The sequence below is a fragment of the Telmatherina bonti genome (genome assembly GCF_933228915.1).
Source record: "Telmatherina bonti genome assembly, chromosome: 15".
Classification (NCBI taxonomy): domain Eukaryota; kingdom Metazoa; phylum Chordata; class Actinopteri; order Atheriniformes; family Telmatherinidae; genus Telmatherina; species Telmatherina bonti.
This window is the reverse complement of record NC_136613.1, coordinates 7,100,427-7,125,115: the sequence shown is the minus strand read 5'-3', so window position 1 is coordinate 7,125,115 and position 24,689 is coordinate 7,100,427. Positions and strand designations below refer to the sequence as shown.

Genomic DNA, 24,689 nt, shown 5'->3' with positions numbered 1-24,689 from the left:
TATGTATATATATGTATATGTATATATGTATATATATGTATATGTATATATGTATATATATGTATATGTATATATGTATATATATGTATATGTATATATGTATATATATGTATATGTATATATGTATATATATGTATATGTATATATGTATATATATGTATATGTATATATGTATATATATGTATGTATGTATGTATATATATATATGTATGTATGTATGTATGTATATATATATATGTATGTATGTATGTATATATATATATGTATGTATGTATGTATATATATATATATATATATGTATGTATATATATATATATATATATATATGTATGTATATATATATATATATATATATATGTATGTATATATATATATATATATATATATGTATGTATATATATATATATATATATATGTATGTATATATATATATATATATATATGTATGTATATATATATATATATATATGTATGTGTATGTATATGTATGTGTATGTATATGTGTGTATATGTATATGTATATGTATATGTATGTATATGTGTGTATATGTATATGTATATATATGTATATATGTATATATAATCTCAAGGATAAATCACTTTAAGGATAAATACAATCAAGTTAAATAGAATTCTTAAGATTTTACTTAAGAACAAAGTAAATAGGAAACTTTCTGGTACAAAACTTGGACCAGTGTTGCTTCAGTTTCGTCGCTTCTACACATTTGTCCAGTCAGGTTGAGGTCTGGACTTTGTCTCGATCACGTCAACACCTTGATTCTCTCCTTTTCCATTTGGTGTTTAGAGAAGTTCACGGCGTGACTGCAGAAGGATAGGTTGCAAAACGAGCCCAGATCATTATCCTTCCGCCACCGTGTTGGGCAGTTAGTACGAGGTGTTTGTGTTGCTTTGGTTCATTCTGACATCTCCACTGTCTGGCCTCTCTAAAGGACATTGTTCCAGAGGTCTTGTGCTTTGTTTAGATGCTACACCGACCCGACATCCATACAGAACTAAAAACTAAAACTGGACTCTACACTTTTATACATGAAACTTCTATGCAGACTTTGTGATGTCAGTGACCCTAAAATCAGCTCTGAGGAATCATGTGTTCATGAGGTACCCTGCCCATTATTACATCATTACAGTGTGAATATGACTCATGTAGCAGCCGCTGTCAGCCATAAAGTCATGCCACATGTTCTTCATCACGGATCAGTTTTCCGCTAATGGCCGAAATGCTGTGACTATAAACACCAAGTCCCAATGAAGCCCGTTAAGAGAAGTCGCTCTAAATATTCCTAAAGTTCAGATCTCAGATACGGTGTTGATGTTAATAAAACCCAAGAAGAACATTGGATCCCTGTTAATCCGCATTACGACTCAGAAATGACTGCGATGACGGTAGATTTAACTTGTTCTGCTGATATTTTTGTCAGACTTTCAGCCGGTTGACGTGTTTTCAGACACACACTCTGCCTGCTGATGGAAAATATGACCAGCTGTGTGTGCACATGCGTCCATGCATGTGGTAATGGAGCAGAACCCCGTCATGGACACAGATAGCAGCTATGACATGTAAATAAGATGAATAATATCAGACTTATAAAGCTGTTCTAGAGGAAAGGAAACCTGAAAATACTTCTGTTGTGTAGAAAATGAGTTAATAATAGAAATACTTGACTTTCTAGTCGGGGTGGTGGGCTCTGTTGGGGCAAAGGCTGAACAGCAATAAGATGTGCCATGTGGTGTTTTTTTTCTTAATCCAAGATTGTATTTACCCCATTTAAAAGACCCAGTAAGGACTGGATGATTTATTTAATGTTTATAGATATAAAACTGGAATTTTCCTTCTCATATGAGCATGAAGAGGGATGAGACTGAACCAAAGGTGTCAGAATCAGCGTTTTTAAGTTTTACCAAGATTGTATTTACCACATTTAAGATCTTTTCTAGATATAAAACTGGAATTTCTTTCTCATATGAGCATAAAGAGGGATGAGACTGAACCAAAGGTGTGTCAGAATCAGCGTGCTGTTTTAACACATTTCCATCACTGAAAAGTGTTTGTATGTTTCTGCCTAGTTGTGCTACGTGAGACCCATCATGACTTTACAGCAGCTTGTCAGCCTTCCAACTACATGGAAGGATTGAGCTTTTGTGTCCAGAAAAGTCGCATTAAGTTTATTATTCAGGGGCAGAAAAGGGTTTAGGGATCGGGGTTATTCAGTCTCTTCTTCTGTTTCTCCTCCTGCAGGTGCTACTCTAGCATTGGAAAGGTGCAGGATGCCTTCATCTCTTACCGCCAGTCCATCGATAAGTCGGAGGCTAGTGCTGACACCTGGTGCTCCATAGGGTAAGAGCACAACGTGTTATTGCATTGAAAAGCTCACAGATCTGCAGCCGTGTGACACTTAAGCCTGATAAGGCAAACAGTGAGACATGATGGAGAGCAGTGTTGCCAAATGAGATTGACAGTTTCCAGCCCAATCATAGCTTAAAACCCGCCCAATCCAATAAAAACCAGCCCAAACCATGAAGTTGCCAGACTGTAAAATATTTACACAGACAATAGATAACACTCATAAGTATCCAGAGTTTCCTATCTGCATCAAATGGCTACAGATAAATGGTTGACAAATATTTTATTGCAAATTTCAACCAACAAAGAGCACAGTGAATCAAACAACTAGGCTACATATGTTGCAAAACACGGCATCACTATGATTAATATGTCGCTAGGGACGCGAGCAGCTCTTTTCACACAGTGCTGAAAACGTTAGGTTACTATGGTAACCCCAGTTCTCCGAAAACTGAGTGAGGTATCCATAGACTGTATATGGAGGTATCCCACTATGGGAAGCGCCCTCTGGTGTGACCAATCACGGAAGCTCTATTACCACCAAGTCTGTCCAAGACAGACCAATCACGTGCCTGGCACGGGGGCACCCCGCCCCCTTTATACGTGCCTACAGACCCGTGCCTGACATACTAAAGCGTATTTCTTCCATGTGCCTTAAAGGTGGAGTATGTAAGATTTTCAGTATTTTTAAAATAAATTAACTAAAAAAATAACTACAATCATAATTAGTTTTTTAAAACATGTAGGTTCCAGTCTGTCTGTATTTGATGTGTTATTAAATTACAAGTTTAATTAATAACAAAGAACCTTCTTAAATGTTTTCCTACCAGTAAAAAAAAAAAAAAAAAAGTGCTTTTTGTGATTTGTCATTAATTAAACTTGTAATAACGCATCCAATATGGACAGACTGGAACCTACATGTTTAAAAAAAACTATCTAATTATGATTGTAGTTATTTTATTAGTTAATTTATTTTGAAAATATTGAAAATCTTACATACTCCACCTTTAAGTGATCTTCACGAGGAAGAAAGTGAGAATCAGTAGGTTGTGCTGTTTTCACAATACTAAAAAAAGAAAAAAAAACAACTTAAAAACCTGCCATATGTGGGCAAAAGCAGCCCAAATGTTATAAACCCGCCCAACGCATTTCCCCCCCGCCTGGAGGAACCAAAAGTAGCGTTAATGGGCGGAAAACCGCTCAATCTGGCCACACTGATGGAGAGTTAGGTGGGAGAATAATTTCCTCTCTTTGCAGTGTTCTATACCAGCAGCAGAACCAGCCTATGGACGCGCTGCAGGCCTACATCTGTGCTGTTCAACTGGACCACAGCCACGCCGCCGCCTGGATGGACCTGGGCACCCTCTACGAGTCCTGCGGCCAGCTCCACGACGCTATGAAGTGCTACATCAACGCTACGCGCAGCAAGGCCTGCCTCAACATTGCTGCCCTCACTCAGCGCATCAAGCTGCTGCAGGTGGGGCCGCGTCCTCTGCTCCCTCCACCATCCTCTGTTAGATGTTGTGCAGTACTCTTGGTGTGTGCGTTGAGGTGTCGTGTTAATTGCCAAGCATTGCCAAAAACAATCAGCTTATTTACAAATGCAGATTGTGCTTTTGTTGTTTTGTTGTTTTTTTTGATTCGTGACCACAGAGATATGAATGATGATTCATATTTGTGTTTTTATGTTTTTTTTTTAAAGCATACATTCATGACATTGAACATTCCTGTTGTATTCTTTGCACAGTTACACCTCCTCTACACAAGCCGCAGTATTTGTAGTGCCTCTCTTGTTCAACTAAAGTTCAGCACTAAAGTTTGTGTCTTACACAATTTCTCCTAGGCTCAGTTGTGTAACCTACATCCAGGTAGTCTGCAGAATAAGAGTAAAATGCTTCCTAGTATTGAGGAGGCGTGGAGCCTTCCCATCCCTGCTGAGCTCACGTCCAGGCAGGGGGCCTTGAACACTGCACAGGCGCAGCAGGTGAGATCCACAGTTTGTATCCTCGGCCAATAACGACTTCTGGCCTAAAACGATAAAATGGCAAACGATGAACAGGAGTTGAAATGAAGCCCGTAGTGCATTACTGGTAGAGCTGAGTTGCCTCTTTGCAGTTCCTCAGAAATACTAAGCAGTGTGCATAACTCCTCATGTCCAACAACTCTGACTCTGTTTGCAAAGATGCACAAATCTTGTGCAATCATTGCGATGTACTTGGCAACCTGCAAGGCTGATGATGATGATGATGATGCATGCTTCATGGGAACATTATACTGAGTAATGCGGATGCATGTATTTGTTTTTGTCATGTCACTTTTTCCTCTTTTATGGTGTTATATTTGCTCATTTGAATGAAGTTGTAGCTCCAAATTGAAGCCTAAAAGAAAGCCGAACCTGACATCAGATCTGTTTACGTCCTCTTATTCTTAGCCTGTTTACGACGCAGTTTTTCCTGCTGGTAAATCAATCAGTAACCAATGATTTCCCAAATCCTTTTTGTAACACTTCAATTAAAACAAAATCCTCGTCACCACATGAAAATCCAGATTAAACGGTGGTAACATAACCATATTGTCATACATGCATTTGAACATTCATGCATGCATCTAGATGTAAAATATCAGTATTGTCCTGTGTTGCTGTGGAGACAAGTTTGGCTCTATGGTTGTTTGCTCCTCTTTGGACTCGTCGTGTTGCGCTGTGGCTGACTTGAAAAAGACGACTTGGATGTCCTCTCAAGCTGTGTTTGTTTGCTGGACTTCCAGGCCTGTAAGGGGGAGGGAGGCCAGTCTGCCAGCAATCACACAGACCCACAGGCTAGTCCTGCCAAGAAGAAACGCACTGCCAGCCCAGCAAAGGTACAGCAAACGGCCATGGCATTACTCTTTCTGATTTGTTAAACAGGTTAGTTAAAGGTGTTTTGGGTGTCGTTGACAGGGTGCTGTGGACTCGTGGGTGAACAGTCCCAGTCAGCAGCAAATGCCCAGCTGGTATCTAACACCACAGAAGCTTCAGGTAGGAAAATATCCTCTAATCAGCAGATTGTTTTTAGAAGTGATGGGGAAATAATCTCTTATTTGTAAAAATCCAACTCCTTCCCCCCTTTAAAAAAAAAAAGTTTTTACATGTAAAACGATAAAAACCAAAAATATGCATGTCATTTTGAGTGTATTTAAGCAAGATTAGTACAGAAAACAAAGATAAAAAGTTAATCTAGCAGGAAAGAAAACTTTTTTTTAATAACCTCCTTCCAGCATCGTAGCAACGAGAACAATAATCTGGCAGCAGAACAGATTTGCTTTATCCAAGGTTGGCTTTCTGGAGGTACATGTACTGCTGGGGGTTCTTTGAGACACTACAAGGGATAATGTGAGAAAGCAAAAAGGATAACTTGTTCTGTCTTTACTTTCTTTCTGAATTATTTGATGTGAGGTGAGAGTCAGGTATTACGTCAGTTGATTGACAGCAAATAAATGCTTGGTGCTTAGACTACAGATGTTGAAACGTTCACGCATGTACGGCTAAAATAACTTGTAAAGCTGGGAAAGGTACTCTGATGACGATAAATACTTGATATGTAAATGTGTCGGATTTCTAAGGATGCACAATATATCGTTGTTGCCGGTATTTACAGATAGTCTGTTTTTTTTAACACATCGGTTTAATAAGTAAAACAATGCACAGCTGTTTGCGTGTCAGGAGGGTGGTCTTTTATCAAATCAAATCAAACTTTATTTCTTGAGCACTTTTCATGCCACGGGCAACACAAAGTGCTTTACAGGATAAAATCAAGTCATAATCTATCACGGTGATTCTCGAAAGCAGAATGAATGCAAGGAGAACGCCACCTTAAATCATCTAACTCCACCAATGCGATTGGTTGTCTGAGAAACCCTCATTCGGAAATTTGCAAACAATCGCAGGAATCTAACACTGCGAACGCTACTGACGCTGCGAACGCTACTTACGCTGCGAACGCTACCTACGCTACTGACGCAGCGAACGCTACTGACGCAGCGAACGCTACTGACGCTGCGAACGCTACTGACGCAGCGAACGCTACTGACGCAGCGAACGCTGCGAACGCTACTGACGCTGCGAACGCTACTGACGCTGCGAACGCTACCTACGCTACTGACGCAGCGAACGCTACTGACGCAGCGAACGCTACTGACGCTGCGAACGCTACTGACGCAGCGAACGCTACTGACGCAGCGAACGCTGCGAACGCTACTGACGCTGCGAACGCTACTGACGCTGCGAACGCTGGGAACGCTACTGACGCTGGGAACGCTACTGACGCTGGGAACGCTACTGACGCTGGGAACGCTACTGACGCTGGGAACGCTACTGACGCTGGGAACGCTACTGACGCTGGGAACGCTACTGACGCTGGGAACGCTACTGACGCTGCTGAAGCTGGGAACGCTACTGACGCAGGGAACGCTGCTGACGCTGCTTACGCTACTGACGCTGCGAACGCTACTGACGCTGCTTACGCTGGGAACGCTACTGACGCTGCAAACGCTACTGACGGTGCTTACGCTGGGAACGCTGCAAACGCTACTGACGGTGCTTACGCTGGGAACGCTGCAAACGCTACTGATGCTACTTACGCTGGGAATGCTGCAAACGCTACTTACTTGCAAAACGCTGCTAATGCTGTTTACGCTGCTAGCGCTAACTTTGAATTTGCTCAGAAGTTAAATGACTTAACATCTAGAAAAAAATATTGCTGTTTGTGAATATCGATTATCGGCCTTAACAACATTAGTATAGGATGTTGGTCTTTTTCATATTTGTCCATGCCAAAAGGTTTCTGAAATATGCGCATGAAATTAAAAACGAAAGTTAAAAAAGTTCATATGTATAAAAACATGAAGTAGAAATGCTTGTATTAGATCTTTATATCTAAAGGTAATCAAATTTATTGAAGCATTATTGCTTAATTTCTAGATAATTTACATTTTTATGCAATTATATATATAATTCTTAAATAATTTTTGTATTTTCAAATGTACAACTTGTATAATAAGGAAAAAAATATAAATTTGTATCTGAGGCTAAATTAAATTTTCTCAGATTTCCGGTTTGTTGCATTTAAAATATTTAATAAAATGTAAACATCTGAATAATTGTACTGACTTGCACTAAGAGAGAAGATGAAGTTTACGTAATTTGTACGTTATTGTGATGCTATTTCACGTAAACACATATTTAAAAACATCAGATTTATTAGTTTCAACATTAAAGACTTCTATTAAAATAAATACACATTTAAAAATTGACATTAGGTGTTTCATCTGCAGTTTTCACATCATCTTTCATTGGAAACATGTTGGATCAGTGTTCAAATGTGTTAAGCAGTCGTATTTAGCTGCAGAGTAATATGAACATATCAAACCTGCGTTATAATCTGAAGCTCTGACTTATTGATCCTCAGCACCTGGATCACTTACGGACCAACCGAGCAAACCTCACCCCCCCTCAGCTGAAGATGCTTGAAGATCTGGAGAAGCAGTTCTCCGTCATGCAGCAACATCAGCAGCAGGTACCAGCGCCGCCCACCTGCTTTCTCCACGTTTCATTGTTTGGATTAACTCTTCCTCTCTTCTTCTGTGGTGTCTCAGATGAGGCAGCAGGCGGTAGCGGCGGGCAGTCAGCTACGGCCCAGCCTTCCCAACGGTCCTTCAACCGATTCGTCCAACCACCACGCCGCCCGCTCCCACCCCTCCCCACTCAATAACGCAGCCATCCGACCCCCTTGCGCCAGCCAGCCCACAGCCAACGGATCCTGCTCTTCGAGTCCTTCAGCGGGGCACCCGGACAAGAATCACATCCTGGGACTGGGAGGCGGCGGCCCGAGCAACGGAAACGTGCCTTACCCGCAGCAGAACTCTCTACCTCAAACCAGCACAGCCGCCAGTCACCCAGGCACCAGCAGCCCTACCAGTAGTCCCAGTCAGGCAGATGAGACGTGGAGGAGCCAACAACGCAACACTACCACTCAGGTGTCCGTCGTCGACACAAAGTCCTGCTTCACGCGCCACATTTGGACAACATTAAACATCCATTTGTTTTGTTTTTTCTGCATCCAGGGGCTTCAGAAAGATCCAGGTTCTCATTCGGCGGGTCCCAATGGAGAACCCCCTTTCTCTTCCTCCTCCTCCTCCCCTCACACCTCCTTCTCCTCCTCTGGCATTCTCAATCAGGTTGGACATTGCTCTGGGCCCTGCACTGCCTCTTCGTCAGCCTCCTCTTTATCCCCCACCTCCCCCCAGACAACCCCCAACCACTTGTCCTCGCCTCCCCACGCCGCTACTACCTCAGGGGTCCACACCAAAGACACAACGCCTTCAGGGGGCAAAAACGGCAGCAGCTCCGCCGCCGCCGCCGCCCCTTTCCCATCAGGTTCAGAAGCCGCCGTCAGCCCCACCACCACCCCCGCGCAGGGATTGACTAATCACATCCAGCAGCAGGTGACGGACGGCTCGGCCGGCCTGTCTCAGCCCGGCTCTCCCGCCCCCGGCGTGCTCAGTTCAGACAATCCTCAACTCTCAGCCTTGCTAAAGGGAAAAGCCAACGCTACCAGTACCGACAGCGACAATACCTACAGGAACCACGGAGGGTCTTCCTCAGAGAAAATAAACAACGTCCACCCGGGTCTCCACGGGGCCGCCAAACCGCACTCAGTGGCGTCCTCCCCACTTTCAGCCACTGCTCCGCCCTCCCCATGCTCGGCAGACCCTCACGCCACCAACAGCCTCTCCTGCCTTAACAGCCCGTCCAACTCCAGTAGTCAGGGACCCACGCTCAACGGGAAGGGGCCGGAGGACTCCCAGAGCCCGCTGAAGGTCGAGCCTTCTGGGGGGGCTCATAAACACGCGGCTGGTCTGGCGCCCTGGTCCTCGGTTTCCATCTACCCCAGCTCCAGCGACGTGCTCAAAGTGTGCAGGTATGTGTCGTTTTCTGTTTGGTGTCGCAGCGTCGAGCTCTTTGTGTTGGGGGGGATTTATTATACCTTAAATGTGGAATTAATATGATTTATTATACCTGAAATGTGGAATTAATATGATTTATTATACCTGAAATGTGGAATTAATATGATTTATTATACCTGAAATGTGGAATTATGATTTATTATACCTGAAATGTGGAATTAATATGATTTATTATACCTGAAATGTGGAATTAATATGATTTATTATACCTGAAATGTGGAATTAATATGATTTATTATACCTGAAATGTGGAATTATGATTTATTATACCTGAAATGTGGAATTATGATTTATTATACCTGAAATGTGGAATTAATATGATTTAGTATACCTGAAATGTGGAATTAATGTGCAGCTTAAACGAAAAAGGAAAAGTATCTGCCAGTAACGCAGGGCCCTGTGACCTCCATGCTGCAGAAAACATGAGTCAAATCGTGCAAGTTCTCAGTTTCTGATGCTACATCTGCTTTCCCTGCTGATCCGGGAGTTTCCCATGATGCCATGAGCCAAATGAACAAGAGAAGCAACACGAGAGGCTGAGTGACATCGTCTGCACAGGACTTGAGTCACTCAAAGTCTCCAACAGATTTATTTTTTATTAATTTCACTTTTATTTACACATCTCATCCCATTGGGAAACAAAACGCTGTAAACGGCACGATTCCCTGCAGCGTGCAACTTTTAGCCAATAAGTGATCCATTTTTCTTTCTCTCTTTTTTTTTTGCAGGTGTTTATCTGTTTGTTTGTCATTAACTTTAAGCAGAAACTGCAGGCAGGATTCTTGTTCTGAGACTGGCTCCTCTGTGCATGCCTTAGGTCTCCGTTTGATTATTAATGTAGTGCATGTTCACAAGCAGAACATCTCAGAGCTTCTTACAAACAAAATCAGTTCAAGCCAAATTGACGTGATCCGATCAGACAAGTGATCAACAGCAGCCTAGTCCGACGGAGGCTGTACTCAACCATAATGCGGACTTTAACTTGAAGTTTGAGACGTACCCATGGCGACGTGATGAAAGAGACGTTTGTGATGATGCAGAGTTTCATGTCGAGACATCCCTGCTGAGTTAACGCACACTATGAGGCTGGTGCACGCGCCACCGATTCGCCTCTGATCTGACCCTCCACTTCCACCTCAGCTGCATCTTATTAAAACAGCAGAAACATGTCCGACTCGAGATGCTTTGTTCACCGTGTCTGCAGACACTAAAGCAAGGAGGTTTTCTGTGAATTGCACCTGGATACTGAATGTGTTCTGAGGAACGTCATGGCAGAAACCTGGACTCCCAGCTCAGCAGGAAACGTGGAACACTGAGTTCGTGCTGGTAGTGGGTACGAATGGACCCTACGTCTGTTAATGCAAAAACAATCTGCAGCGCTGACAGGGAACTGAGACCCTTTCCTCCTTTTTAAAATGTTTATCCGTCGCTGTGTGCATCATCACTCCTGATGTCACACTCTGATATGAAGAATTCTGGTTTTTATGTGTGAGATAGGTTCTTTAGGTTTAGTCTAGTCTTTATCCTGGACTCTGAAACCATTTAGAGCAGAATTACAGATTCAACATCTGTGTTGATCCTTGTGTTAGAATTCTGCAACATCTGGAATAAGGGTGTGTTCAGACCAAACGCTGAACGCTCAACGCTGGCCACTAAACTGTCACTTTTATGTCCGACGCTCCTGTTGCTCCTGCCGCGTTTGCCGCTTGTCGGGAACTTTCCTTCCGGTCACTTTGAATGACAAATGAACGTATATAAACCAGTAGGATAAATAGGTACATAAAGCTAAACATCTAATAATACTGAATGTATGTAAGTATATGCTCATGTGTGGGGGGTATGTACAACTGCAAGTTTATCTGTAGTTGTATGACGTGGGTATGTACATAAATATATGTGCAAATATGCAGATTTCCGAGAGTATAAATATATATAGAGGTGTATGATCACTTATAAAGGTATATATGTCATTGCTTTGTGCCTGTGAGTGTATGTATGTATGTATGTATGTATGCAGATATGGACGAGGATACCGGCCCTTGAGGACTGGAGTTTGACACCTAAGATTTAGAAAGTCTAGAAACTTGTGGAGACTGTGAGACTGATTTCTCCCCCCCCCCTCTTCCACACACACACACACACACACACACACACACACACACACACACACACACACACACACACACACACACACACACTACAGGAACCTGGGGAAGAACGGCCTGTCGACCAGCAGCATCTTCCTGGACAGGTGTCCCCCGCCACGGCCCCCTGCTCCACCTTCTCCTGTTCTGCCAAAGGACAAACTCAACCCCCCAACGCCCAGTATTTATGTGCGTACACACACACACACCATAGAAGGAAAAGCATTCCTCTCTGCTCTCTCCTCTGACGACTTCTTTTCCCCTCTTGTGTTTACAGCTGGAAAACAAGAGGGACGCTTTCTTCCCCCCCCTCCACCAGTTCTGCACCAACTCCAACAACCCGGTCACGGTCATCAGAGGACTGGCTGGAGCCCTCAAACTGGGTAAGAGGATGCACTTGTGTTTCTCCTGCCCGGTGGAGCCAAGGCAGCTTGGCCGGCTGCTCTGCTCTGTCTCACATGGCTCTGTGGGTGTGTCTCTGGTTCTTGCTGGGGGGGGGGATCTGACATGTACAACAACAGCACCACCTGCAAGTGGAAAGCGTTACTGCATGTAACACAGTAGCTTCCATCTCTATAGCCGAGCTGCCTCCAAGCAAACGCTGGGGATTCGCACAGCTTTCAGAGATTTCATGACAAAAAGGGGGGATGTGAGAATATCCAGAAAGGGATTTAGATGTCTGAAAAGGTTTGGTGCAATGAGTCATCTTTAAATTTCATGTCTTTGACGTCAAATCGGCTCGTTTTTTTTTTTTCTACTTCATCAGGGCTGGAAAATCCTTCATAAGTATGTGTCAACACAAGAAGCTGCAGAATGATGGAAAGAGTCAAAACCATGATTGTTTTTTATTTACAGACTAAATGCAGATTATAAACAGAAATAAACAATAAAATGACAAATATATAAAACATCAGGAGAAAATATGAAGAGATTCTGACCATCTTTTCTTTATGAAAACCAAGTAGATGTTTCTACAGCGAAGGCAAAGTCTGCAGTTTTTGTACATAAACTGTTAAAAACGAGAATTAGATCGGAAACAGAAACGACTTGCAGGAAATGAAGTGAAAGAACTGGGTCTACTGGACTCCAGCCTTCCTCCTGGTCCATGCGGACTTGCCATGAAGGCTGAATCGTCTCGTATCAAATACATGAAGGAAAACGCTGCAAAGCTGTTTTTTTTACATTGTTTTTGAAGTCTGAATCCCTGCTGCTACGCAGGAACAAGCGGTCTGTAGCCTGACTTTTCTCTCAGAGGGGGGGTTCAGGAGTGGAAGAGACTTGTTTTATTGGAGGAAAGTGTCAAAGCAGGCCTCCCTCCTGCTGCTGGGACCGGTTTCTGATGGGCTGTCGGCCTTTAAAACACCAAAGCGATGCATCGAGCAAAGTGTGTGAAGTCAACAGAGGACATGAGGTGTGTGTTGTTTCCATAAAGCTGCTGGAGACCGCAACGTTGATGTCAGGTCAGCAAAGCGTTCAGCGTCTTCTGAGAAGCCACAGTTTGTTCCCGCCGAGCAGAAGTTTGTTCTCGTTGGACGAGCGTCGTGTAACTGGTCGGACATGAGGTTGGCGTGGTTAATGTGGAAAAGGTCAGCGGGACACTGTTGGGTATTTTTAATAAACAGCTGATCGAGGTGGTGAAAATGTTTTCAACACGCGGCGCTTAAAGACGCAGGTTAGTAGTGCCCGTTGCGTGCCAACGCAAACTGCGTTGTGTCGGGAATAAATCAACATGTTATAGTCAATGTTTTAAAAGTCATTTACAAAAAGCACCAGGTAAAAGTAAGCCTTCATAGTTTAAGAGTTTTATTTACTTGTTTTTAATGGTTTTAATCTGAAGCAGGGACAAGCAGCTCTGGTCCTCTAGTTCCACAGTCCTGCAAATGTTAGGAGTTTCCCTGCTGCAACACAGCTGGCACCTTATTAACAGATTTGTGCAGAGCTTGACATCAAACTCTGCACAAGTCTGCTGATTACCCATTGATTTGAATCAGGTGTGTTGCAGCAGGGAAACTCCTAACATCTGCAGGTGTGTGGCACTCGAGGACCAGAGCTGCCGACCACTGATCTATAGGAACAGAATATAATTGTATGTTTAAAACTTTACATATACTTTGTGATGAATTTGTTTTTCTAGACAACGGATAATCATGAAGATTAGTTGCAACTAATGGGATCTTTATTTCAATTCAATTCAACTTTATTTATATAGCATCAAATCACGGCGATGCCATCTCAAGACGCTTTACAGACAGGAAAAAAACATAATGAAAGACAATTCATAATAGCCTATATAAGGAAACCAACAGATTAATAATAATTAATATAATAATTAATAATTAACAATAGTAATTAATCAACAATTAATAAACAAATAAACGTGCACTACCCGACCCCGCCACGGCCAAAGTTTCTCGCTAACACTGCAGTAACCCCCGCCTCGACACGACCGAGCTTCTAGTGGAGTATGAAATGATCCAAAACAACGTCTTTCTTGTTCTTGCACCCTGGAGAACAAGAACAAAGTTCTGGCTTGTCGTGGAGCGGTCCAATGTTGGCATGAAGGTCAGGAGATGGAGGTGGATCGGTGTGGCCTCGGCAGAGATGCAGACTCTCCATCAGCCTGTCGGGGTGAAGACCTGTAGTCACAGGCTGAAAGAACGACATGGTGACGACCAGTTTCCTCTGCGTGGTTCTGCGTTCATCCTAAAGCTTGTTCCATCCTCCACCAGAAGCAAGAACCGAGTTCCTGCTCTAGCAGCTACAAGAACAAGAAGAAACGTCTTGTTCGTCAGGTCCATCCATCCTCCAGGAGAAGCAGGTCTGCAGCGGGGAGGGGTCACTGCGGGGGGAGATGTCTGCTTTATGTGTCATGAACCCGGTTGTTACCTCCACCAGGTCATGTTTTTCCCGCCGTCTTTGTGCTCAAGATTAATCAAAAGGTTACGGACGAATTTTTATAAACATTTCAAGAGTTGTTGGAAATGTAAAAATGAAGAAGTGATTAAATTCTGGTGGTGATCCGGATCACCGTTTGGATCCAGGAATGTTTTAAAAGGATTCTTTAACATTGTGCTTGGCGGAGGTTTCCGCTCCCCGAGTTTCTAGTTTCAGATTTAACGAGAAACTTCGTTGTCGTGCACGCGGCAGGGTCCGAGTGTTTTAATGTAAAAATGTTGGTACTTTCTCACCACCTCGATCAGCTGTTTTATCAAAACAATCCGTTTTACCTGCAGAGGTAAAATCGTGGAAGCAGCAACTCCGCTTCCTGCTTTCTCCATGTTAACCACGCCCACCTCACATGTCCGACCAATCACACGATACTTCTCGGAGCCCCGCAAGAAAAAAGTTCTGCCAGCCCGATGTGTTGAGAACTGTCTTCGACCAGTTCGCGAGAGCAAAATGACGTCATTTTCTTCTCGGAGCTTCGAGAACAAGAAGAAAGTTCTGGCTTCTCGTGGAGGATGGAACAAGATTTAGCCATACGGTGAGAAGCTCCACCACGTGGGAGGAGCTGTTCCCACGTCAGCAGGAACCTGATGAGATTGTTCGGGTTTGGCTGCTCCCTGGACGCCTCCGCACGAGAAGGAGGTCCGTGGAGCTGAAAGGTCAGGCTGGAAGCTCGTAGCCTGACCCCGGACCAGCAGAAGAGCACGGATGTACAGATGAACACCACCTCCTTTTCCTGATGTTTGAGTGACAGCAGGTCTGCACTCATTCATCAGCTGTTTGCAGCTGCTGATTAATTTCTGCAGATTTTCCTCCTGAACGTGTTTTCTTCCCTTTGTGTGTTCAGTTCGCCTCATCTTCATCCTCATCCTCAGTCAGACTTCTGGGTTGGGAACAAGACATGCAGAGAAAGTCCGTCAGCTTCTCCTTTTCGGTGACTTGTTGCTTAGTTACGTCATCCTCTAGTGTGACTGAAACCGCCGTTGTGCGTGGAGACCGGCAGACATCTTCCATCAAAGGAAAAGAGTGAATAAAACAACTTCCTATCTTCGCTTCCTCACAACTCCTCCCCGAGCTCCGTGGAAAAGCGTGGCAAGACGGGAATGCTTGTTTAGACTCTTCCTCTAATCTGTTGTATCGGATGTAATGAAATATAAAACTGCAGTTTATTTGGGTGACTCTGTAACAGAAAGGAAATGTGGGAATGTTTCTCCTTCCCTTTCAGAATAAGAGTTCAAAAGGAAATGTGGGAATGTTTCTCCTTCCCTTTCAGTATAAGAGTTCTCAAGGAAATGTGGGAATGTTTCTCCTTCCCTTTCAGAATAAGAATTCTAAAGGAAATGTGGGAATGTTTCTCTTTCCCTTTCAGTATAAGAGTTCTCAAGGAAATGTGGGAATGTTTCTCCTTCCCTTTCAGAATAAGAATTCTAAAGGAAATGTGGGAATGTTTCTCTTTCCCTTTCAGTATAAGAGTTCTCAAGGAAATGTGGGAATGTTTCTCCTTCCCTTTCAGAATAAGAGTTCCAAAGGAAATGTGGGAATGTTTCTCCTTCCCTTTCAGAATAAGAGTTCTAAAGGAAATGTGGGGATGTTTTTCCTTCCCTTTCAGAATAAGAATTCTAAAGGAAATGTGGGGATGTTTCTCTTTCCCTTTCAGTATAAGAGTTCTCAAGGAAATGTGGGAATGTTTCTCCTTCCCTTTCAGAATAAGAGTTCTAAAGGAAATGTGGGAATGTTTCTCCTTCCCTTTCAGAATGAGAATTCTAAAGGAAATGTGGGAATGTTTCTCTTTCCCTTTCAGTATAAGAGTTCTCAAGGAAATGTGGGAATGTTTCTCCTTCCCTTTCAGAATAAGAGTTCTAAAGGAAATGTGGGGATGTTTCTCTTTCCCTTTCAGAATAAGAGTTCTAAAGGAAATGTGGGAATGTTTCTCCTTCCTTTCAGAATAAGAGCTTTAAAGGAAATGTGGGGATGTTTCTCCTTCCCTTTCAGAATAAGAGTTCTAAAGGAAATGTGAGGATGTTTCTCCTTCCTTTTCAGAATAGGAGTTCTAAAAATAAATTTTTCTGTTCTTTCTCTACACAGACTTGGGCCTGTTCTCCACCAAGACGTTGGTGGAGGCCAACCCCGACCATCTGGTGGAGGTGCGGACCCAGCTGGCACAGCCCACCGATGAGAACTGGGACCCCAGCGGCAGTAGGAAGATGTGGCGCTGCGAGAGCAGCCGCTCGCACACCACCATTGTCAAATACGCCCAGTACCAGGCCTCGTCCTTCCAGGAGTCCCTGCGGGTCAGTGGTTACTCGTCCCACCAGAAACAACCGCTGCGTCTCGCACACGGCCGCGTTACAAACCTGTTTTAGTTGGAAATGAGAGATTTTTGTTTCTTTCCAGGAGGAGAATGAGAAAAAGAAAGAGGTGGAAGCAGAGACGGGTTCCATAGACAGGTGACTTTCCTCTCTTTCCATCTGCTTCCATGTGAAAAGTTTCATCACGTCAGTAATCATGATTTTCTCTGGTCCTCCCAGCATGATGCGGCGAAGGAAAGGCTCGCTCAAACACATCAAGTTCGGCACCAACATCGACCTCTCTGATGAGAAGAAGTCAGTAAATCGTCACTTTGCTGCACAGCAGCTCGTTTTTCTCCTTCTAACCGTGAAACGTCTGCAGGTGGAAGCAGCAGCTGCAGGAGCTGACCAAGCTGCCGGCGTTCGCCAGGGTGGTGTCCGCCGGGAACCTGCTCAGCCACGTGGGACACACCATCCTGGGCATGAACACCGTCCAGCTGTACATGAAGGTACCAGGAAGCCGGACACCAGGTAGAAGATGAACACACCACCTTCTTCTTCTTTAGTCTCCATCCAGTTTTGGCAACTTGGTCCTTTTTCTCTCAGGTCACCAAGAGAACAACAACTTCTGCTCGGTAAACATCAACATCGGTCCCGGAGACTGCGAGTGGTTTGCTGTGCCGGAGCCGTACTGGGGTGTCATCAATGACTTCTGTGAAAAGTACGACAGGAAAATAAAGAAGTTTCCTTTCATTCTCATTCATATCAAATCAAACTTTATTTGTATCATGCTTAAAAACAATACAAAGTGCTTTACATAATAAACTATTTACATGAAAATAGATAAAACACACACCCACACCCTCTCCTGTGCCCTATTAGCCCCTAAAACAGTTAAAAGGAGACGAATAGCCGCTACATGTGCACCATATAAGGAAACATTGACAGATTTAATCTAAACCTGCTTTTTTTTCTCTCTCTCTCCAGGAACAACATCAACTTCCTGATGGGCTCGTGGTGGCCGAACCTGGAGGACCTGTACGAGTGCAACGTGCCCGTTTACCGCTTCATCCAGCGACCCGGGGACCTGGTGTGGCTCAACACAGGGACTGTCCACTGGGTTCAGGCCATCGGCTGGTGCAACAACATAGCGTGGAACGTGGGACCCCTCACAGGTAAGACCTGATGATGCTGGCTGCTTGACAACATCATGATCCTGGTTATTTTATCTCAGTATTTAAAATCACATGATGAGTCACCTCATGGAGGCAGGACTTTCACCCAGCCAGAAACACCTCTTCTTCAGGGTTTTTGTTGTTTTTATGGTTTGCTTTTGCTGCACAGAAATGCACGTCATTCAAAACGCGTAACTAAGACTACGTTCAGACTGCAGGACTTGCTGCTCATATCGGATGTTTTTGTGAAATCCGAATTTTTTAAAAGTCCGCCCACATTTCCGATCAAACGTGACTTGTATGTGATCTCCTGTATGAACCTCATGCGCACCAGAAGCGTCCCGCATGTGTAGAAGACACGGCGATGTGCAGTGAGCGTGCGTGTGACGTCTTTGTGTTTGCAGAAGTAAATATGGACGACAGCAGAGCATTTGCTACTTTAAACGTTCAGTCCAACCGTAGCCACAACGTTGTGAATGGGTTCGTTTTAAGGAGACGTTTACGGAAGAGGAAAGGAAAAGTTTTGGTCGAGGCCTTTTGTGGAGCTGTGGCAGCAACAACTGTAGAGAGAAACGTTTGGGTACGGAGTCGCAGTCTGGATTGGTGGGAGAGTGATGTGAGCGCATTTACGGATAAAGAGTTCATAAACAACAAACACAGAATAATGACGTTTGTCGCGAAGTCAGATACATATCGGATTTAGGACCACATATCCAAGCAACCTGGGTCGCATTAGAAAATATCAGATCTGTGTCGTTCAGACTGTTAAGAAAAGATCGGTTACATGTTGCATAGGGGCTCAAACACCGGATTTAAGTCACTTCAGCCTGTAGTGTGAACGTAGCCTAAATACCAGATCGTAATATGGCAAAATGATTTTAACAGTTTTTCATCCATCACTGTTGCATTTGGAGCTGAAATCTGAAGTTTGATGTCGCACCGCCTTACATGGCGAATCTCACTGGATTCAAATGTTCGGATTTTAACTCTTTGTAGATTTATTCTTAAATGTCCACATCTAACTCAACTGAGATGTGAATTTCACTGGACTCTTCATCTTTATATGTATTTATTTTTACTGTCCACATTACCTCAAGCAATTTTTCATTCCGGTAACTTCATGGTATTTGCTCTGAAGCACTTACTGTCTCGCTCTGTTTGTCCCACGAATCTATAAAGATGTGGAGCGCAGGTCGTTTCAGTTCAAAGCTCCTTCAGACTAGAACAAGTTACCCACATACTTAACAGGGCTGTGACCATATGCTTTTGTCCCGATTCGATTCCGATTTTTTGGGGTGGCAATTCGGTTTAAATTGCGATTCTCACAATTCTTTGATATTGCTGATTTTTGTAGATTATAAACAAGATAAATGTGTAAAACTTACCTTTTTTGATTGTCATTTTTCTTGATTTTAAATAGGAAAAAACAACACAGCCGCCAGACAATCATTCTGCTGCTATCATGCCCAAGAGGACAAGTAAAAAGAACAATAAAAACAACAAAAATTAAAAATTTTTTATATTGAATTATTTTTATTTGTTTGAAAAAAAAATCGATGATTTTTTTTTAATTTTTTTTTTTTAAATTGTGAAGCAATTTTTGATTTTTCGATTCGATTTTCCCACCACTAATACTTAACATTGTTTGGTTTATTTAAGTCATCTTTATCTGTTCATCTCAAAACTCCTTGTCAATGTTTCTAGTTCTTACATTATTTTGTGTGAGATTGAATAACTTACTCCTTTTCGAGGTATTTATTTATTATTGTATTCATTTTTGTTAGCATTGTTGTAATGCTGTTCAACTGCAATCCCTAGGAATGTCATAAATTTGTGTTGTGGTGAAACCAATAAGTAAGTAAACAAGAAATAAAAAACAAAACAAAAAAAACCCAACTAATTAATTAAAAGAAAAATAAAGGAAAAAAAAAACTAATTAAAAAGAAAAATAATAAATTAAAGAAGAAAAATAAACAAAAAGCGAATTAATACAAAAAAAAAATAGTGATGAGTAAATGTAATTTATTCCCATATTTCTCTTTACATTATTGCCTTTTTTATGCAGTTCGTTGACATGTTTAACAATCCCTGATTCTGACATCCCTAGCTGTGTAATTTCTGTGTCTTACATCTGTACATGGACAGGAGTGTGGAGAGCTGTAGGAGTAGCAAGTTTCTCTTGTTTTGTCTGTATCTTAGTTATTGTTTTGAGTATAATTTGAATATAATTTGTATAATTGTTGATTATAATGTATTGTTTTATGTTTTTGGACCCCCTTGAAAACGAGATGGTACATCTCAAGGGTCATTCCATAAAAGATCAACTTCAGAAAGGTTTTAAGCTTCAAAAGGATCAAGGATCATCGTTCTGTTGTGGTTTTGTCCTCAGCGCATCAGTACAAGCTGGCCGTGGAGCGCTACGAGTGGAACAAGCTGCAGAGCGTCAAATCCATCGTTCCCATGATCCACCTCTCATGGAACATGGCGAGGAACATCAAAGTGTCCGACCACAAGCTCTTTGAGATGATCAAGTGAGGAACGACACGATAAAGCCAGTTTGTCGTGTGTTCTGTTCCCCTCTAAACATTTCGCTGCGTGTCTGTTAGATACTGCCTGCTGCGGACTCTGAAGCAGTGTCAGATGCAGAGGGAGATGCTGCAGGCCGGTGGGAAGGAGCTGGTGTGGCACGGCAGGACGCACAACGAGCCGGCGCATTACTGCAGCATCTGTGAAGTAAGCAGGTCGTCTCTGCTGCGCGTTATACGGCGGTCCTTCACCGCTCTGCTTACGCTCCCTCTGTCTTCGTCTCATCAGGTGGAAGTGTTTGACCTGCTGTTTGTGACCAGTGAGAGCAACACCAGGAAAACGTACGTGGTGCACTGCCAGGACTGTGCTCGGAGGGCGAGCACTAACCTGGAAAACTTTGTTGTTCTGGAGCAGTACAAGATAGAAGACCTCATGCAGGTTTATGACCAGTTCACACTGGTAAGTGTCACACACTGACTGCAATGCTATTTCAGTCGGGACTGGATCAAGTGCTGCGAAATAAAATAAAGGATTACGATGTATTTTATATATTATATTTAATCAGGATCAGGTTTAATTTTATTAATCCTTGAGAGGAAGTTGTTCATAGATGTCAATTTTATTTTTTATTTAACTTTATTTTTAGTTTATTTTGTTTTAGATACATTTTAATTTTATTTCCTTTTCATAAAATTTTTAATTTGACTAATTTTCAATTTATTTTTTATGTAATTTTTTTATTTCATTTTATTTGATACATTTCAATTAATTTAATTGTTTATATTTTTATTTGCTCAATTTTGATTAGATTTTATGTAAACACTACATATTTTTCTGGAGGCTCTTATTTTTCATTGCTACGGTGTCATGGGGTCCGTAGTCTTAAGCAGAGATACTTCGAAGTCTTCCAGGTTTACCTCCACACCTTCTGACCATACATGAAAGTTTAACATAGATTAAGTTGCAGTTTTACCTTTCCCCACCTGTTCAGCCTACCTGCTGCTCTGTCTCCTTCCACCTGAGGCAGGAACTAGTCCCAAACATGGAGGTTTAACAATGTTCACGTCTGTCTTTTAAGAAAAAATGTCAACTTGCACGCCTGGTTGTCGTGACCTTTATTGTGAAATAGTCTTGGTACTGCTATTGAATTATTGCAAGTTTTTAAATGGCGTTTTACGATCCTGTTTGTGTTGGATTAAGCAGGCGCTCATACATGTGAATCGTTTGTGTCGCAATTTACGACACCCTGTCTAGCTAACCCTAGAGTTCAAGCCATGTGCCTGTGCGAACGCAGCTACGCAGAGTACTCCTTTGTGATTTGTCAGAGGATGCTTACCCGTTTCCTTATTCTATACTCCCAACTCTGATTCATCATTTCCCAATTGTGCTGATTCATCATTTCCCAATTGTGCTGATTCATCATTTCAGAATTTTGTTGATTCATCATTTCCCAATTCTGCTGATTCATCATTTCTGAACTCAGCTGATTCATCATTTCCCAATTCTGCTGATTCATCATTTCCTTATTCTGCTCATTCATCTTTTCCCAATTATGTTGATTCATCATTTCCAAACTGCTGTTTCATCATTTCCTAATTGTGCTTATTCATCATTTCCAACTCTGCTGAGTCCTCAATTTCAAACTCTGCTGAGTCATCATTTCCAATTGCGTTAATTCATCATTCTGCTGATTCATCATTGCTAAACTCTGCTGATTCTTCATTTCCTAATTGTGCTGATTCATCATGCATCGGTATTTAAGTTATGGACGAAGAGTTAGGACTAGATAGGTTTCTAACTTTACCCTGTTGCCGTTTCAAGCTGTAAAACTTTGATTTTGTGATTTAAAATTTTTTTTTTGATAGAAATTGTATTTTAAAATAAAAAACATGAGTGAATAATTACAAAAAAAAAAATCAGATGAATGTTTTTAGGTGTGTATAATATTTTAATATTGACTAAACTGCGGTTTCATACACAAACTTTTTTCTTTCAGTTTAAAAATATTTTTTTAAAATGAAATTATTTGCATGAATTTAACCTTCAGATCTGGATTGCTTCCTCTCCACAGGCGAGTCCCCTGCCTTCCTCCTCTTGATGGCGACATTCTCTTCTTCTGAGGACAATTTCTAACCGCAACAGACTGAATCAGAAACTGTCCAGAAGTTTTTTTTTTTTCTGATATTCAGGAAGTAAGGTGGCAGTCCTCAGACTGCGTCCTGTAGCGATCCCATGAGGCAGCTGTGTGAAAGCTGTGTGTCTATGCAACCTGCCCGGAGAAGCGCGGCGCCCCCTGGTGGACTGGAGGGAGACGGCAGCTCCTCCTGTCAGAGTGACCTGACTGTTCTACTGCTGGCCCAGATGGACTTCACCAGAAAATCATCATGAAAAACAAACAATTCCATAAAGTTTTGTACATATTAAGTTAGAGCTGGCAACACCGTCACGCAGAGACTACTGAATGATGTGTTTTTTCTTTTCGGTTCTGTTTGTGAGTTGACATCGGAGCTTTGCTCCTTCCCCTTCATGAGACGAGTGATTAGCATTAGCGGGTCTTTTGTACGGTAGAAACCTCTTTCGTCTGGAAAAACAAGAAGAAAAAAAATCAGTTTCGTAATGTGAATTATAAATGACACGGTTTTTTTTTTTAAACATTTCCCCCCTTTTTGTGTGTTAATCACATGGATAAAAAGGCATTTTTTTTTGCTGGAAACCTTCTTTAGTTTGAGGGAGAGAAAGATTTGTGGACAAGTCAAAGATAAAGGGTTGCACATGGATAAAAGAGTGAACTTTAATTTGTGTTTCTTTTTTATTTGGATGTAAATTTACACTATTTATAAATGCATATTTATTGCTTGGAAATATTTGTTGATGGAATGCTGTAATTTTTTCCTCCAGAGTACCTGCCATTAAATTTGAAGGAGCCTTGTGATTTTAAGCTCGGCTCCTCGTATGTTTTCTATATGAATAAAACTGCTTAGTAAGCGATGTACAGAGACCTAACCTTGAAATGAGTTTATTGTTTGAAGGATGTTTTATGCGTCAATAAACAGAAACGGTCTTTATTTACAGATGCCTCGATTTGTTTGCGTCAGCTGAAAACAAAGCAGAAGAAAACAAAAGTATTTGTGAGAAACTTCTGATGTTTCTGTCTCTATAATCGATGCAAGTGGAACAAGCTCGAGTCGGTTGCCACATGGGAACAAACACCTGATAGTGACTGGGTTTACTGGAGGAGAAAAGGGGAAGTGATTGTTGGCAGTTTGTAAAAGAGGAACAAAGTGTTTCCTCCACGCTGGGGAGCTTAAATGGTCTCACTGATTTCACCTGATCAAACTGATGCGACTTTTTCACCTTTAAAACCAGCGTGTCACGCATAAAAAGCATAAAGATAGAAGTACTGAACGACTCATAAAAACATTAAATGAGAACAAAAATTAGAATAAAAACTTCATGTATTAAAGTTAAAACACAGTAAAATAAATAAAACTTACAAAAAGGGTAAAAACAATTATAATCAATCAATAATCAAAAATACCTCCTTTAATAAGTTTTAGTTGATCCAAAACTTTGCAGGTGAATCAGTGAAACGTGAAAGAAACGGCATCATGGAGTGCAGAGTGTCTGAAACCTCAGAGGAAAACCATCATCCCAACTCAGGATGAACTGGAGGTGTGTGACATGTCGCAGCTTTTTCTTCTTTATGTCCATTTCCACTTCACACCCTCTCCACAACACAGTGAAGAAACAGTGTGTTCAGTGAGAGGCTTCTTCAGGTCCGATGTAAGACTGAAAGATACAGAAGATCATTCCTGCCAGCAGCCATCAGCCTCCGGAACAAGACCTCCTCTAGTTAATTATTATATACTACAATATTGAATTTCCCTTTGGGGATTAATAAAGTATCTTTCATTTCATTTCTGCTTCTGTGAAAACTCTACGTCTGCAGACAGAATGAGAAGACTTCAGAGCAGTCTCAGTTCATCATGCTTCCATATGTTTCATTCAAATCTCCAAAAGCATCCTGCTCTTATTTCTTATTAATGGTTCACAACACTGCTCCTCGTTTGTTACGTCCCATTACTTCTGATGCAAATCTGACTGTGTGATCTCCACCAGACCATTGGTTGGCTGCCTTGTTTCCACCCTCCTACAGGCTGCACCGCTCCTTCGCTGCCTCGTCATCGTCTTCAGCTGGACCAGCCCGTCGGATCTATTGAAGGAGCAGGCTGGGAATCATCCAGGC

At 42.1% G+C, this 24,689-nt stretch overlaps 1 protein-coding gene across 1 annotated transcript in view; it reads left to right on the top strand.

Annotated features, from left to right (window-relative positions):
- The window catches only part of kdm6a (lysine (K)-specific demethylase 6A), a 61,790-nt gene extending 38,348 nt beyond the window's left edge, over nt 1-23,442 (top strand). The window contains exons 11-30 of the mRNA XM_079254101.1: nt 2,231-2,356; nt 3,620-3,839; nt 4,206-4,346; nt 5,129-5,221; nt 5,301-5,378; nt 7,807-7,914; nt 7,994-8,374; nt 8,462-9,318; nt 11,568-11,697; nt 11,786-11,891; nt 16,540-16,745; nt 16,849-16,901; nt 16,983-17,057; nt 17,125-17,273; nt 17,349-17,463; nt 17,730-17,917; nt 20,307-20,448; nt 20,524-20,650; nt 20,732-20,902; nt 22,515-23,442. Of these exons, the coding sequence (XP_079110227.1) occupies nt 2,231-2,356; nt 3,620-3,839; nt 4,206-4,346; nt 5,129-5,221; nt 5,301-5,378; nt 7,807-7,914; nt 7,994-8,374; nt 8,462-9,318; nt 11,568-11,697; nt 11,786-11,891; nt 16,540-16,745; nt 16,849-16,901; nt 16,983-17,057; nt 17,125-17,273; nt 17,349-17,463; nt 17,730-17,917; nt 20,307-20,448; nt 20,524-20,650; nt 20,732-20,902; nt 22,515-22,541 (3,493 nt within the window). The 3' untranslated portion in view covers nt 22,542-23,442. The remainder of the gene's footprint in view (nt 1-2,230; nt 2,357-3,619; nt 3,840-4,205; nt 4,347-5,128; nt 5,222-5,300; nt 5,379-7,806; nt 7,915-7,993; nt 8,375-8,461; nt 9,319-11,567; nt 11,698-11,785; nt 11,892-16,539; nt 16,746-16,848; nt 16,902-16,982; nt 17,058-17,124; nt 17,274-17,348; nt 17,464-17,729; nt 17,918-20,306; nt 20,449-20,523; nt 20,651-20,731; nt 20,903-22,514) is intronic.
- The last annotated feature ends 1,247 nt before the right edge of the window (nt 23,443-24,689 follow it).